This window comes from Thamnophis sirtalis, unplaced genomic scaffold (genome assembly GCF_051295495.1).
Source record: "Thamnophis sirtalis isolate CommonGarterSnake01/CBP01778 unplaced genomic scaffold, rThaSir2_p1.2 scaffold_3, whole genome shotgun sequence".
Taxonomy (NCBI): Eukaryota; Metazoa; Chordata; class Lepidosauria; order Squamata; family Natricidae; genus Thamnophis; species Thamnophis sirtalis.
In genome coordinates this window covers 89,868,144-89,881,050 of record NW_028261383.1, presented here as the reverse complement: position 1 = coordinate 89,881,050, position 12,907 = coordinate 89,868,144, and the positions used below count along the sequence as shown (strand labels likewise).

The 12,907-nt window shown below is 41.2% G+C and overlaps 1 protein-coding gene across 2 annotated transcripts in view; it reads right to left on the bottom strand.

Annotated features, from left to right (window-relative positions):
• The window catches only part of TBC1D9B (TBC1 domain family member 9B), a 40,169-nt gene extending 28,242 nt beyond the window's left edge, over positions 1-11,927 (bottom strand). Inside the window, exons 1-7 of one of the 2 annotated variants that reach the window (XM_087709473.1) lie at positions 11,703-11,927; positions 6,647-6,757; positions 6,220-6,338; positions 3,982-4,210; positions 3,396-3,654; positions 851-1,058; positions 442-645 (exon numbers count right to left, since the gene is read on the bottom strand). In XM_087709473.1, the coding sequence (XP_087565599.1) occupies positions 442-645; positions 851-1,058; positions 3,396-3,654; positions 3,982-4,210; positions 6,220-6,338; positions 6,647-6,757; positions 11,703-11,820 (1,248 nt within the window). In that variant the 5' untranslated portion in view covers positions 11,821-11,927. The remainder of the gene's footprint in view (positions 1-441; positions 646-850; positions 1,059-3,395; positions 3,655-3,981; positions 4,211-6,219; positions 6,339-6,646; positions 6,758-11,702) is intronic. The other variant, XM_087709474.1, reaches the window with a different exon arrangement.
• Between the last annotated feature and the right edge of the window lie 980 nt (positions 11,928-12,907).

Sequence of the window (12,907 nt, the reverse complement as noted above, 5' to 3'; positions counted from 1 at the left end):
AGGCAGCCACTTGAGACAGCAGAAGAAATCCAGATATGAAGGTGTCCTTGACTTCTGATCGTGACAAACAGATCTAACAGGATTAGAAATCCTTCTCTAAATAGCTAGTCAGTACCTTAGTGACAGTCAAACCTGATCCGCTGTTCACAAATTCAGATAAAATTAAGGCAATTCCAAATGCAACATCAAGGGAGCAATGGAATGGAATGAAATGTCAATCAGAATGGAATGACTCCATACGCTCTAATCTCGAGCTACTTCCCTCCCTCAACGACTTTAGATAGAGATCTCAATGGTTTTCCTTCTTGTTCTGGGAACTGAGGCAGTCAATGCGATCTAATCAGTTCCAAGGCCTTGTCAATAATAGAAATCACAATCAACTGCCAGAATTTTATAAATATTTATAGAAGATAGTTTCAAAGCTCATTGCTGGCACTGTACCTCAGAGGCATGGTCACTCGTCTTTTGCCCTATGTCACTGCATGTTTGCTTTGACGGAGTCCTCTGTAGGAAGTCCGAAATTCTCTGTACTAGGAAGTCTCGATCCTTCAGGTTGGCAAAGAGGAAGGTCATTTTGCTTCGAGTGCTGATGGAAAGTGGGCTAGGCAAAATGCTGGAGCTGTCCGCTTTCTCAACAATTGTAACCTACAGCATACATAAAGGGATAAATGGTGTATATCGATATGGATCTTGTTTTCATCACCCCAGAGACTTGCTTATTTAACCAATGGACTAATATACTGAGATTCAAAACCAAAATCCTACTATCTTCAAGGAAATCCTTCAAAATTAATCCAATAACTAAATGCTGGGCTCTCAAAATAATTCATTATCAAAAACAACTTCTCACCTCCCTAAGTGGTATTATGAGATGACATGCCTCTTCTGCCTTGCTAGCAAAACATATATAGTTATTGGACACAAACATCTGGCCGAGAATGTGGATTTTATTGAATGGGGTCCACAAAGTGCAGTCTGTGTGCCCATCAAGCCGTTCATCCTTTGGCAATCGAAAAGTAGCACGGTACCATTCATTTTTGACTCTGGCATCCAGATCCCTAAAGAAAATGAAATATATATGCGATGGGGTAATTACTGAGAAATCCATTACAACAGTCTTTTTCTAACATGTCCCCTTCAGATGTCTTGAACTTTACCTTCAATCATGCACAATCCTTTTTCAAAATAGTTTCAAATAAGAATTTCCACCAAACACAGATATTGTCATATTTGACCACTGATTGCCAAAAATCCCTAGTACAGATCCAGGTAGTCCTCAACTTACAACTGGTTGTTTAATGACCACTTGCAGTCACAATGGCCTCAGAACAGGTACTTTTTGGCCATTGTAAAATGTCATACTAGACTCCCCCGGTTACAGGACATTTCAAATGCTTGGTAACCAGTTTGCATTTATTACAGGATGCCAAATTCCCTGCGACCATGTGATCGCCATTTCCATGGTGTTCTACTTAATAACCCATGTGGTTGCTTAACGACTGCAACTAGGAGAACCAGAATTGCAATCATTGAGAGAAATGGTCGTGTGGCATCTCACTTAACAACCACTTCACTCAATGACCAAGATTTTCAGGCATTATTGTAATCGTAAGTATTGTGATAATATTGTGTATTTAGTATTTCTGTGGTGACTTGATTACTATATTATGATTATTGTAATTATAATTGTTTAATTTATATTAACTTTATAACAATCTGTTGCATTATCTGTTTTCTGTCCAGTTACTTGTTTAAGATGGTCAGCTATGTAAATTATCTAAATAAAGAGTACTGGGGAAAAAAACCAGTGCTTAATTATGGAGGTTCCATGTGGGGATTTCTACCCATGACTTCATAGTTAGAAATATAAGAAAATTTAGTGGAACAACAGAAAGAGCAATACTATATTCTGGAAAGCAATTTCATATCTATAACAAAATTACATAAATAAATTTTGGGGATATAAATAGGCTGCATGGGAAGAAGAAAAATGCAAATTCAAATATCATCTACAAGTTTCATATCTCCATTTTTCCTGACATCTCTAGGAAAAATACAAGGACAGAAATCCAGCATGTGTTTATGAGACATTGGGAAGAAAATGCAGAAAGTTCAGAGCTTACCATATTTTTCAGAGCACCGGAGTATAAGATGCACCAAGGTTAGTGAGAGAGAAATATATATATAGAGAAATACAGTAGACAGGTAGGTGTTTCTGCTGGCACAGTACTTGATCAATGTAATTCTCATCAATCAGTTAAAGAGCTTTCCAAAAGGAAAAAAAAAGTTTTTGCACTCTGAAAACCTCCCAAAAACGTTTCATCCCCCGTAAAAAAAAGACATGAATAGCCTTGGGAGGGGGGCTTGCAGAGTGCTCCTGGGGGGGAAGGGTTTAAAAAGGAGCAAAAAGCAGGCCATTTTTCACAAAAATGAGGCTGTTTTCCATCAAGAAAATTGCATGCATAGCTTTATGGAGGCTTATAGAGTGCTGCTGGGGGCTGCGGGGGCAAAAATGGCCCGTTTTTTTGCTAATTTCTGCCTTCCCCAGCCCCCGTGAGCTCTCTGAAAGCCTCCATAAGGGTATGCACGACCATTTTGGTGAAGAGGTGGGGCTTCGGGAAGCAAAAAATGCTGTATTCGATGTATAAGACGCACCCAGATTTTCAGCCTCTTTTTTGAGTGGAAAAAAGGTGCATATTATACGGTAGTCTGTACTTGAGATTTCAATCAGACTCATGTTCCTGCAATTCAGATCAAGAATGGCCTTGAAATAATTGGGCAGATTAGAAAGAACCTCCTTGGATTATTATCTGGTTGCATATTTTCAATTTCTTTTCATTTGTAAACATGAAAATGGAAAAAAAGGGCGTTATATTTGCAAGTCATACTAAAAAGCACAAAACAGAAGATATCCCATAGAAAAACAGGCAGAAAACAAAGGATAACTATATACACAAGTACTATGTAATACCTAGCTTTCCAGTCTTATCAATTTAGCATCAACCACCACAGCTGAAATCAATGCTGGATATGTTTTGTTCCTCAATAAATGTGCCTAGACCTTTTATGTGTATGAAATTATATGCATCTGTGTACATATACACACCAACCCCAAAGTACACTCTAAAAGAAAGAAAATGCTTAGAAAAAACAACATTTTCACACTATAGAAAAAGGCATGTTATTTAGTTATAAAGAGAGTTACAATTCGCCGGGTTGGTGAAAGGCATTCTCTCTGTACAAAGGAAATATAGTTTGTTTTTGTTCTTAGTTATGGAAACATTTGAGGCAGCTTCTATTTGGACTGAAGCCAATCAGAGAGTGCCTACACCTTGTCTGAAGGTGTCCTAAAACCTTGGGAAGACAATCGAACACAGGTTCTTATACATGCTTACCTCTTGAGTGCTGAGATATTCTTGAGTGGCTTGCTGGGTTTGGGAAGCAGCATGTCCTCCGTGAACCTTTTATTATCAAATAGTTGACGCATGGCAATGTTGGCCAACTGTTCCATTAATTTGAAGGTCTCATTGATGTTGAGGAACATAGAAAAGTAGAGTTCACTGTCTCTGGTACTCACTTTGATGCACTCAGGAAACAGAAGGGTAGCATTCTTCTCTAACTGTGTTATATCTACCCACTGCACTATAAGGGTCACTGCGGAAACAAGTAAACCCAATTCATCAATTACTGTCATAGAGAATTATAAGGCAAATCCTTTAAAATAATTTACAGATATTTTAGCAATATTGATGTGAAATAGCCAACTGCCCATTGCTGGACTCTAATAAAACAATAAGATTAAAAAGATGCATATTTCAGATCCACTGGGAGAGATATGGGAATTGTGCAACTTATTGTCAGAGCAGTGCGAGTGTTAGTTGTGGTTCCCTAATCAAAAAGCAGGTTGAAAGAGGCAATGTTATCAGATTTAATAAATGTTTGAAACATTAAATAATAAGAGACATCTCACTGACAGGTTACCTTCTTTGCCCAAAAGGAAGGAATAGAAGCAGAGATGATTAACAGTGAGATACAGCCAGCCCTGTCTTGGGACACGTCCTTTCCAATAACTGCAAGAGTAGTAATTGACAAGTTTCTCTACTTCAGGCATTCCAAACTGCTTGCGCATCTTCAGTTCTGCTTCCTTAAATTTGCCAGGATCTTCTTCCCCCTGTGGCTGTCGATTCTTATTCTCTTCAGCAATAATTCCCTGAAGGAAAAAGTGGCAAGTAAAAATGAGTGCTCGTTCATTTGTTGCATTAGTTCACCATTAAACACAAATATTCCTCTGGAATTGCACTTCTTTGTGTGCATGCACAATTTTTCAATGTTCAAAACTCCATATTCAATGCTCTGAAAATTATGTTAGCATATTGATGGCTCTTAATTATTGTGGCCTCACTTTTAATCCACCTGCCTGAATTACCTGCTGAGGTGGCGCAGTGGTTAGAGTGCAGCCACTTCAGCTGACTATTAGCTGCAGTTCGGGGGTTCAAATCTCACCGGCTCAAGGTTGACTCAGCCTTCCATCCTTCCGAGGTGGGTAAAATGAAGACCCAGACTGTGGGGGCAATATGCTGACTCTGTAAACCACTTAGAGAGGGCTGAAAGCCCTATGAAGCGGTATATAAGTCTAACTGCTATTGCTATTATATATGAATTACATTTATTTCTGTTGTATTGTACAGATTGTACAGAAACATCTGAAATGCTTCCCTGCCTATAAAGAAAATGGTGCAGGAAATAACGGAGCACAAAAGAAGATAACATATACTGTCACTTTTTTCTGTGAAAACAATGGCACACATTAAAAAAATGAAATTCTGATGCCTTCTCTCTCTCCCTCCCCTCTCTCTACACACACACACACACACACACACACACACACATATTCAATCACTGTCCATTTTGAATATATACTGTGTTTCCTTGAAAATAAGACCTAACATAAGCCCTATCCCAAAAATAAGCCCAGGGGATGTGCGCACAAGAGGTGGTGAGCACGCAGGGGACAACAGTGTCCAGCAGAAGCTGCAGCCCGCTGTCCCCTTGGCACAGTGCAAATACCAATAAGTCCGAGCATGAAGGTGGGGGACGACGACAGAAGAATGGTGATCCGGACATGCTGCATGGCTGCTGACTCATGGGAGGCTTGCATGGTGGCACCGGCAGCAGATGGACGTAGAGGCATGGAGAGGCACGTGATCCCAATGCCCCACATGGGTTTTTGTTCTGTGCAGCCGAAGGCAAGCTGAGAGATGATGGGACAGAGCGGGTGGTTCATTGGGATTGCATCTTGGCCCTGCTGCATACTTTTTGCCCAGAGGGAGACGAAGCTTTGTCTGCTTGCAAAGGGGACACTTTGAAATGGAACTAATTGCTCTGCTTCAAACTGTCCCCTTTGCAAGCACCCAAAGCTTTGAGTCTCTGTCATTTCTCTGTCTGGAAGAAAAGTGTTTGGGTAGCTACCACCAGCCCCACACTCTCCATCTCCGTCTGCTTGCCCACGGCCTCAATCGGGGCCAAGCTCTCAGCATGCTCCGGCCTCCACCTGCCCTGCCAGGGGCCAAAGAGCCCTCGTGAGGCCAGCAGCAGAGTGGCTAGCCGCTTGGCGGCCAGCACAGCACAAGAAGTGTCCCGGCAGCAGCTGGGCCAGCAGTCACGGTGGGTGGAGGTGGGGGCATGCTGAGAGTTTGGCCCGTTGCAGCCGCGGCCAAGCAGACAGTGAAATGGAGAGGGTGGGGCCAGCGGTAGCTGTTCTCCCTCTCGTGTTGGTCCCCACAATCGTTGCACTGAAAAAAAATAAGACCTGCCTGAAATAAGCCTGAGCGCTTATTTTCAAGCCTAGAAGAAAATAAGATGGGACTTAGTTTGGGGAAAACACGGGTAGTGGGGAAAAAAAGAAGTGAAAAAGAATAATGATACAGGAAGAAGAAAGAATCAACAAAACTCTCAAGATTTTTCCCTCCTAATGGAAGTCGACATACGCTATTAGCACTTTAATTATACAGTGAAATATTAAAGCAGTTAACTAGAAGCTTCAGGCAAAGTGATACTAGTGAGCAATCTCTATGGGTGGTCCTTGAAAAATCCCTATTTAATGTATATTATACTATGAATATCTGTCCCACTGAGTTTTACATGGAGGTTTAAAATCTATAGCTCTCAACAGTTTGTCTTTCATTTATTAAGGAATGTGGCAAGAAGAACACCTCTTACATGTATTTTACCCTTGACAAAGGTAGTGATATCTTCTTCACTGTCAAAGATTGCAAGAGTCTGGAGCAAATTGTTCTCTAGCCATTCCCAATGGTTTGTAATTTCTTGACGATTTGAGCCTAGACAGAGATTAAGAACAATCAGAGAGAAGATATAAACAAAGCTTTCACATACTAAAAGTGACAGATATATAAAAGGATGAAAATGTTTATATTAGACAGTCCTTTGTCAAGTCATTTTCTTTTAAATTTCTATTCGGATCAGGAGTTTTTGTCCCTCATTTTATTAGAGAGTCCTAAACTAAAGGTCTGCGTTTCCATGCCAAACACCTCTAATATATGAGTAGCTGAAACTGGGCAAAACAGGAAATATTCATCAGTTTGTGTTTAAAAACTCTTTGCTTGCCCGATTATGTATCAGAACTTACCACAAGCCACTGTCCAATATATCTGAGAATCCTGTGTTTGATGCAAGATCCTATAAGGAGCAACTCTAGCACTGGAGTCCAAAACTACATCCAAAGTTCCCACGAGCAGTCCTAAGACAATGAAAATGCAGAAAAAAATATTATGGACACTATCTAATTAAAACAAAATACAATGTAATCATGTATATTGAGCATAAGATTTTAAAAGAGGGTAAATTATAAATTTGAAAATGTGTGGATCCAACTCTAATTGGATGTTTCAATGATGAGAAAAAACCAATTTGAAACCGTTACTGTTGGCAATTTACATGTTTGATTTTTAAAGGAAATAATATCAGTGGGGATGAAAAGATTTCCCCTTGTTGCGATTGTGGTTCTGATATGCAAACTATTAAACATATTGTGCAAGATTCCCATAATGTGCGCTCTTTGGTTCCTAGAAGATCTGCATGAAGATCTGCATACCCGAGGCGATCGCCTGGATAGCTGAACTGAACATCCAGCCCACTGCTGTACCCCCATAGAAGTTTTATATAAAATCTTGTGGGTTGTGTGTATATGTTTACTTCTCTTCTGTCATGTTCTCATCATATGCTAAACAAATAAAGGAAATGATGTGCTTTTGTCTGGCATGACCAAGACAGATGGTGGAATCCACTTTATTTGATATGTTCAAGCTGGTTTGACCAGCATTTCCCAAACTTGGCAACTGTAAGATGCATGAACTTCAACTTTCAGAATTGGGAATGCAGGATGGGGAATTCTGGGAACTGAAGTCTGTCCATTTTAAAGCTTGAAAAACACTGGTCTAGACAATCATCTGCCAAGGTCTTTTTAACTTTCGAATCCTGCACTGAGCAAGACATTGGGCTCAACAGCTTAAATGGCCTTTCCAATATTTTGATTCTATGCTATTAGGGGGAAAAATTAAGGGTACACTGAGTTTTAAAGAATAATTATTCAAAATTCTGAGAAAATGTTCACATAGCTGATAATAAATTTTGCAGTGCTACGAAGACAATTTTTCTAGCAAGTAATATTTGTGCATGTTGCTAAAACCTGATGGAAGAAACTGCTCAAAGCAGGGATGGGGAGCCTGTGGATCATGGGCCAAACGCAGCTTGTAAGAACTTCTCTGAAGTTCTTCTATTTACTACAGCAATTTTTAGTAAATATTCAACCAGAACCTTTCTAAAGCTTATAAACCAACTGGGGAACAACGTTCAAATGTAGCAGTACAGCTTCTTCGCTATATCATATAAGATGTTGACTGGACTTGTGGTTTATAATTCAGTTCAATGATTGATAAAATAATATCAGCCTTACCAGATAGGAAAGACAAGATAAACTAATTGTAAAACTATTTTACCAGAATCTTGCATGTCTGAAAGTAAAATGCTCCTGCTATCATCTTGACAACTTGACAACTTAGGGAGGGCTTCTTCTGAACTTCTTCTCCATCCATTATGGGCTATGCTGCCTCTTATCTCACCCTTTTAAAATAAGAAACTCTTTGCCCCTCTCCCAAGGTCTTTCTCACTGACTATTATAGACAATGATTTTCACTAATCTACAGTGACAAGAGATATGTACAAGTCACTCCTCTAATAAACAAGAATAACCAAGGATTATTAAATTAGGAGACAATTATTGCATAGATAATACCTAATGATAAGTTAAATGTATGTTAGTAAAGCTTCATCTCCAATTTGAATTCAAACAAACTCCTTTTTGTATTTGCCCACATGCAATTTCTACACTCAGCTGCTGACCAATTAAATGTATGCTTAATTAAAAAAAGATGGATTTACTCATTACACTAAACCAAAATTTAGTATATCGTATGACTCATTCAGAGAGGATTTTCAGTGACCAATCTCCCAATCTAAAATGAATGTTTTTTTTTTCATTTTCAAATAGATTAAATCCACAGCTGAGCATCTTCCAGAAGGTCCCTATTTAGGTGGGCTAGTGGTGAAGATGCCTGCCTCTGACTCAAAAGTTTCAATCCTAGGTAGCAGCACGTTTCTCTCCTAGGGTACAAAAAAAAAAAAATATCTGCCGCAAATTCCAAACTCCCCACAAGCATTAGGAAGGGCATTTCTTGTCCCTGAGATTAGATTAGAGAAAAGGGAGTTTCCAGTAACTGCTGAAAACATTTATACAATGGAAGGGTCATTTACTAATGAAGCAAATAAACTAGTAAGGTATGGTCAATTGTCAAACAAAGCAGTTGTGAAACAAATAAAGCATCTGTAAACAAGCTGTACGTGTAATCTATCCAATTACTGTACTGTATTCATCTGGAGTTTTTCAAAGGAAATTGAGATTTAATAAATTAATCATTAAAATCTGTAAGATAACCTAGGTGGGTGTTATGGTCGGGGGCATCTTATGGAGTGAAAAATACGGTTTTTTTAAAACCTGATTTTATATTAACAGACTTGTAACCACAATACTTATTGCTTAACATAAAATTTAAATATTTAGTTGTTTTCTCTACCCAAATGAATTCAATTAAATACACATAGAAAGAACTGTTTTACTACAGCACTATTATGGGTATGAGTATGATTTAGTAAATCTTGATACACATTTTTAGAGGTACTTTTTGTACACACTGCATAACAGTGCATCCTAGGGACAGAATATTTCCATGACATTTTCAATGGTATATTAAACCAGATTAGTCAAAGATCTGGATGATTTCACAAATGGCAATATTCCAATATCCACCTCTAAACGCCTGTCATGGTAGCAGATTAGCCATTTTGAAAGCAATTTAATAGCAATAGCACTCACACTTATATACCGCTTCAGAGAGCTTTACAGCCCTCTCTAAGCTGTTACAGAGTCAGCCTATTGCCCCCAACAATCTGGGTCCTCATTTTACCCACCTCAGAAGGATGGAAGGCTGAGTCAATATTGAGCCTGGTAAGATTCGATCTGCCAAATTGCAGGCAGCCGGCAGGCAGCAGAAGTAGCCTGCAGTACTGCACTCTAACCACTGCGCCACGGTTTGCATGGGTTTGGGTGTTCATATGTGTGCCTTTGAATCAGTTTGGGCTCGACTGCCATGTCAAGTCACTACAGTTTCCTTGCAAAATTTCCCCAAAATGGTTTGCCATTGCCTCCTTCCTAGGACTGAGAAAGTCACCCAAAATCATGCAGCTGGCTTTGTGTCAAAGCCAGGACTAGAACTCCTGGGTTTCTAGCCTGGTGTTTTAACCACTGTATCAAACTGGCTGACTTTTTAGTATTGGATAAGTGACATACCAATTCCCATTTTATGGGTTTGTTATTTTTTTAAACTACCTTGGAAATTTATTCAAGACAATAAAACTTGCAAGACTAATCCTGGTCTCTGAACAACATTCCCCAACTCCCATCCCAGGGCTTCCCTGTCCTGACCCTGTCTGCCTTCAGGGGATTTACCTTGAAGTAGGGCCTCCAGGCACCTACATTACTAATACGGTTAAATATGAAATGTGAAGTTGTTTGCTCCCACCTGATCCATAGGCTACTGGAATTTTGTTTTAATTGTTATCCAGTTTTAACCCTTATTAGCACTTAAGAACTGTAGAGTCAAGTATATGGCTGTAACGGTTGACATTATCAAAGTCAAAATTAAAATTACAAAATACAAAATTACAAGCTCTCTGTATCAGACTTCTTAGTTCATTGCTGCCTATAAGAAACATATTTACAAAATATGGAGTCTGAACTTAAAATGTGGACATATTTATTTTGTTAACATTCCACATCTTCTACACAAGCTTAAAGTGGCGTGTGCAGTTTTCCTCATCCTATTTCTCTCCACAACAACCCTGTGAGTTAGGTTGAGTTTAAAAAGAGTGATCAGAAAGTCACCCAGAGTTCCCATGTTGAGGGTGGACTAGATTTCTGAAAGAAAAATAACAACACTATCTTGTTTAAAGTTATCTACATTGTATCTGTGACTTTCTAGTTTTGCATATTGTTATAGAATATCAGGAAAAGACCTAGTGGCCGGAGTTGCATCTTTAAATTTTTTGTTTATATGTTTGTTATATTGTTTGTTTGTCTGTCTGTCTGTCCGTTCATCTACCCCGATTATCTATATCATATATGTGAATTTCATAGTGCCAAGGAATTCATTTTAGCTCTACACATTGTGTGCTATTCAGAAATTTCCTGTTTTTTTTTTTTTTACTACTTCTTCTTTTTGGCCCACCACCGCCCATCTCTCAAACAAAATGCATTTGAAAAGTTAAAGATTGAAGTAACAACAAAACAAAACCGGGGAAGTATTGTTGAATGGTGGTGGTAGCGATCATCAATATGGAAGCCCTTTAAACTAATGAAAGTAGAATCTTTTGGAATGGGTAGCCATAACCAATCTAAATAATACCTCTGCAATTCAAAGCTTCCATTTTATAAAGAAAACCGTAACTTTTAGGTTGAATATAATTTTATTATCTCTGAAAATAAGATTTTCAGCAATCCCAGATATTCCAATGGAAAGATAAGCCCACAAAACATCCCCTCTATATATTTTCGGGTAGGTGCCTGGTACAACATAACCTAAGGAACCCAACAACAGAATAGAATATCAGCCTTCAAAGAAAGGCCTATTCTGAAAAAAGAGGATGCCAATTACTAGTATAAAGACCGGATGGCACATAATTAATCCTTCAAGCCTGTCAAAGGAAACAGAAACGTTTATGGGTTAACACTTTCTCCAGCCAGAAGCATCTCCAGAAAACCGACTGGAGGGGGGCGGGGGAGAGGTCTTGCCAATCAAAGCATTAAGAAAAGAGGCCTCTCTGGAACCGATCGAGGCTGCTCCGTGTCACGCTTTAAACTCTTCGGTGCAGATGTGCAGATCGTGGGGGGGGGGACGCAAACCTACTCAAGAGGATGTCAAGACCCCCCTGGCAAGGAGGCTTCTCCGAACCTAGGCCCCGGCCCATCCGCAAGTCGCCTCCTATTCTCAGGGCGGACCTTTCGGGGCCACGTCCATACGGGCGGCGGTGGCGGCGGCGGCCACTCCCTCCCTCCCTCCGGGTCCACTCACCGGTCAGGCCGCCCCCTTTGCCGTGGCCCCGCCGCCGCTGCTGGAGGAAGAAAGGGTTGGCCCGCTCGGTGATCCAGAGCGCGTTAGCCAGCAGCACCTCCTCGGGGCTCAGCCACATGGTGATGGCGTTGCTGATGCGGCCCCGCTTGCCCAGCCACCGCCGCCACCACTGCCCTCGGCCGCTCGGGCTGGCTCCCCTCTCAGAATCGGCGCTCGGGCCAGCGGTCACAGGTGGTCACGGGGCCGCTTACGCTGCCGTCAGAACGAGCAAGTTCGGCGGCGTCTGTCGGCTGCGCCTCCTAGCGGCGCGGCTGGCACAGGGCAGCCCAGGAGGCCAGGCATTCTCTCTCCCCCCTCCCCCCCCCCCAATTCGCTCTGGTTAGTTTATTGCGGCCAAAGAAATCCCCAGCGTTGGGGTCGTATTTATCAGACGGTTATTTTTCTTGAGAGCGACCGAGATGTTTGCATTTGCTTAGCAGAACTAAAACGAAAATCAAACTGGCTTTTGCTGAGGGGATGGTGGGCTGTGATGTCTAAGGTTGTTATATAACATGCTATATATAATATTTTATATTATACGCTCTCTGTATGTGTGTGTGCTCTCTCTGTGTGTGTATCAGTGGTGGGTTGCAGGTGGTATGCCCAGGTACGCACGTATCGGAGCCAGCCCAGAGCATCGGATACTGTTCCAGTATGGTGCTCACCGGAATGGTGCTCCAGAGGGCCCACTCACCCACCCGAGCTCCTTACCAGTGTTTAAAGGCTTCCATGCAGGTGCATGGTGCGTACAGCACCTGCACGACACTTCGCGGAGCAGCTGGAGCGTCGCGGAGGCGCTAAGATGCATGCACACGCTGCACGCATCCATGAGGATGCCACCAGCCCCATTCCAACCGTTACGGTTGGAATGGGATTTGAAACCCACCACAAATCCCTAGCACCACATACCGGAGTGAGCTCCCGTTACTTGCCCCAGCTTCTGCCAACCTAGCAGTTCGAAAGCATCTAAAAATGCAAGTAGAAAAATAGGGACCACCTTTGGTGGGAAGGTAACAGAATTCCGTGCGCCCTTGGCATTTAGTCATGCCGGCCACATGATCATGGAGATGTCTTTGGACAGTGCTGACTCTTCGGGTTTGTAATCGAGATGAGCACTGCCCCCTAGAGTCAGGAACGACTAGCACATATGTGCGAGGGGAACCTTT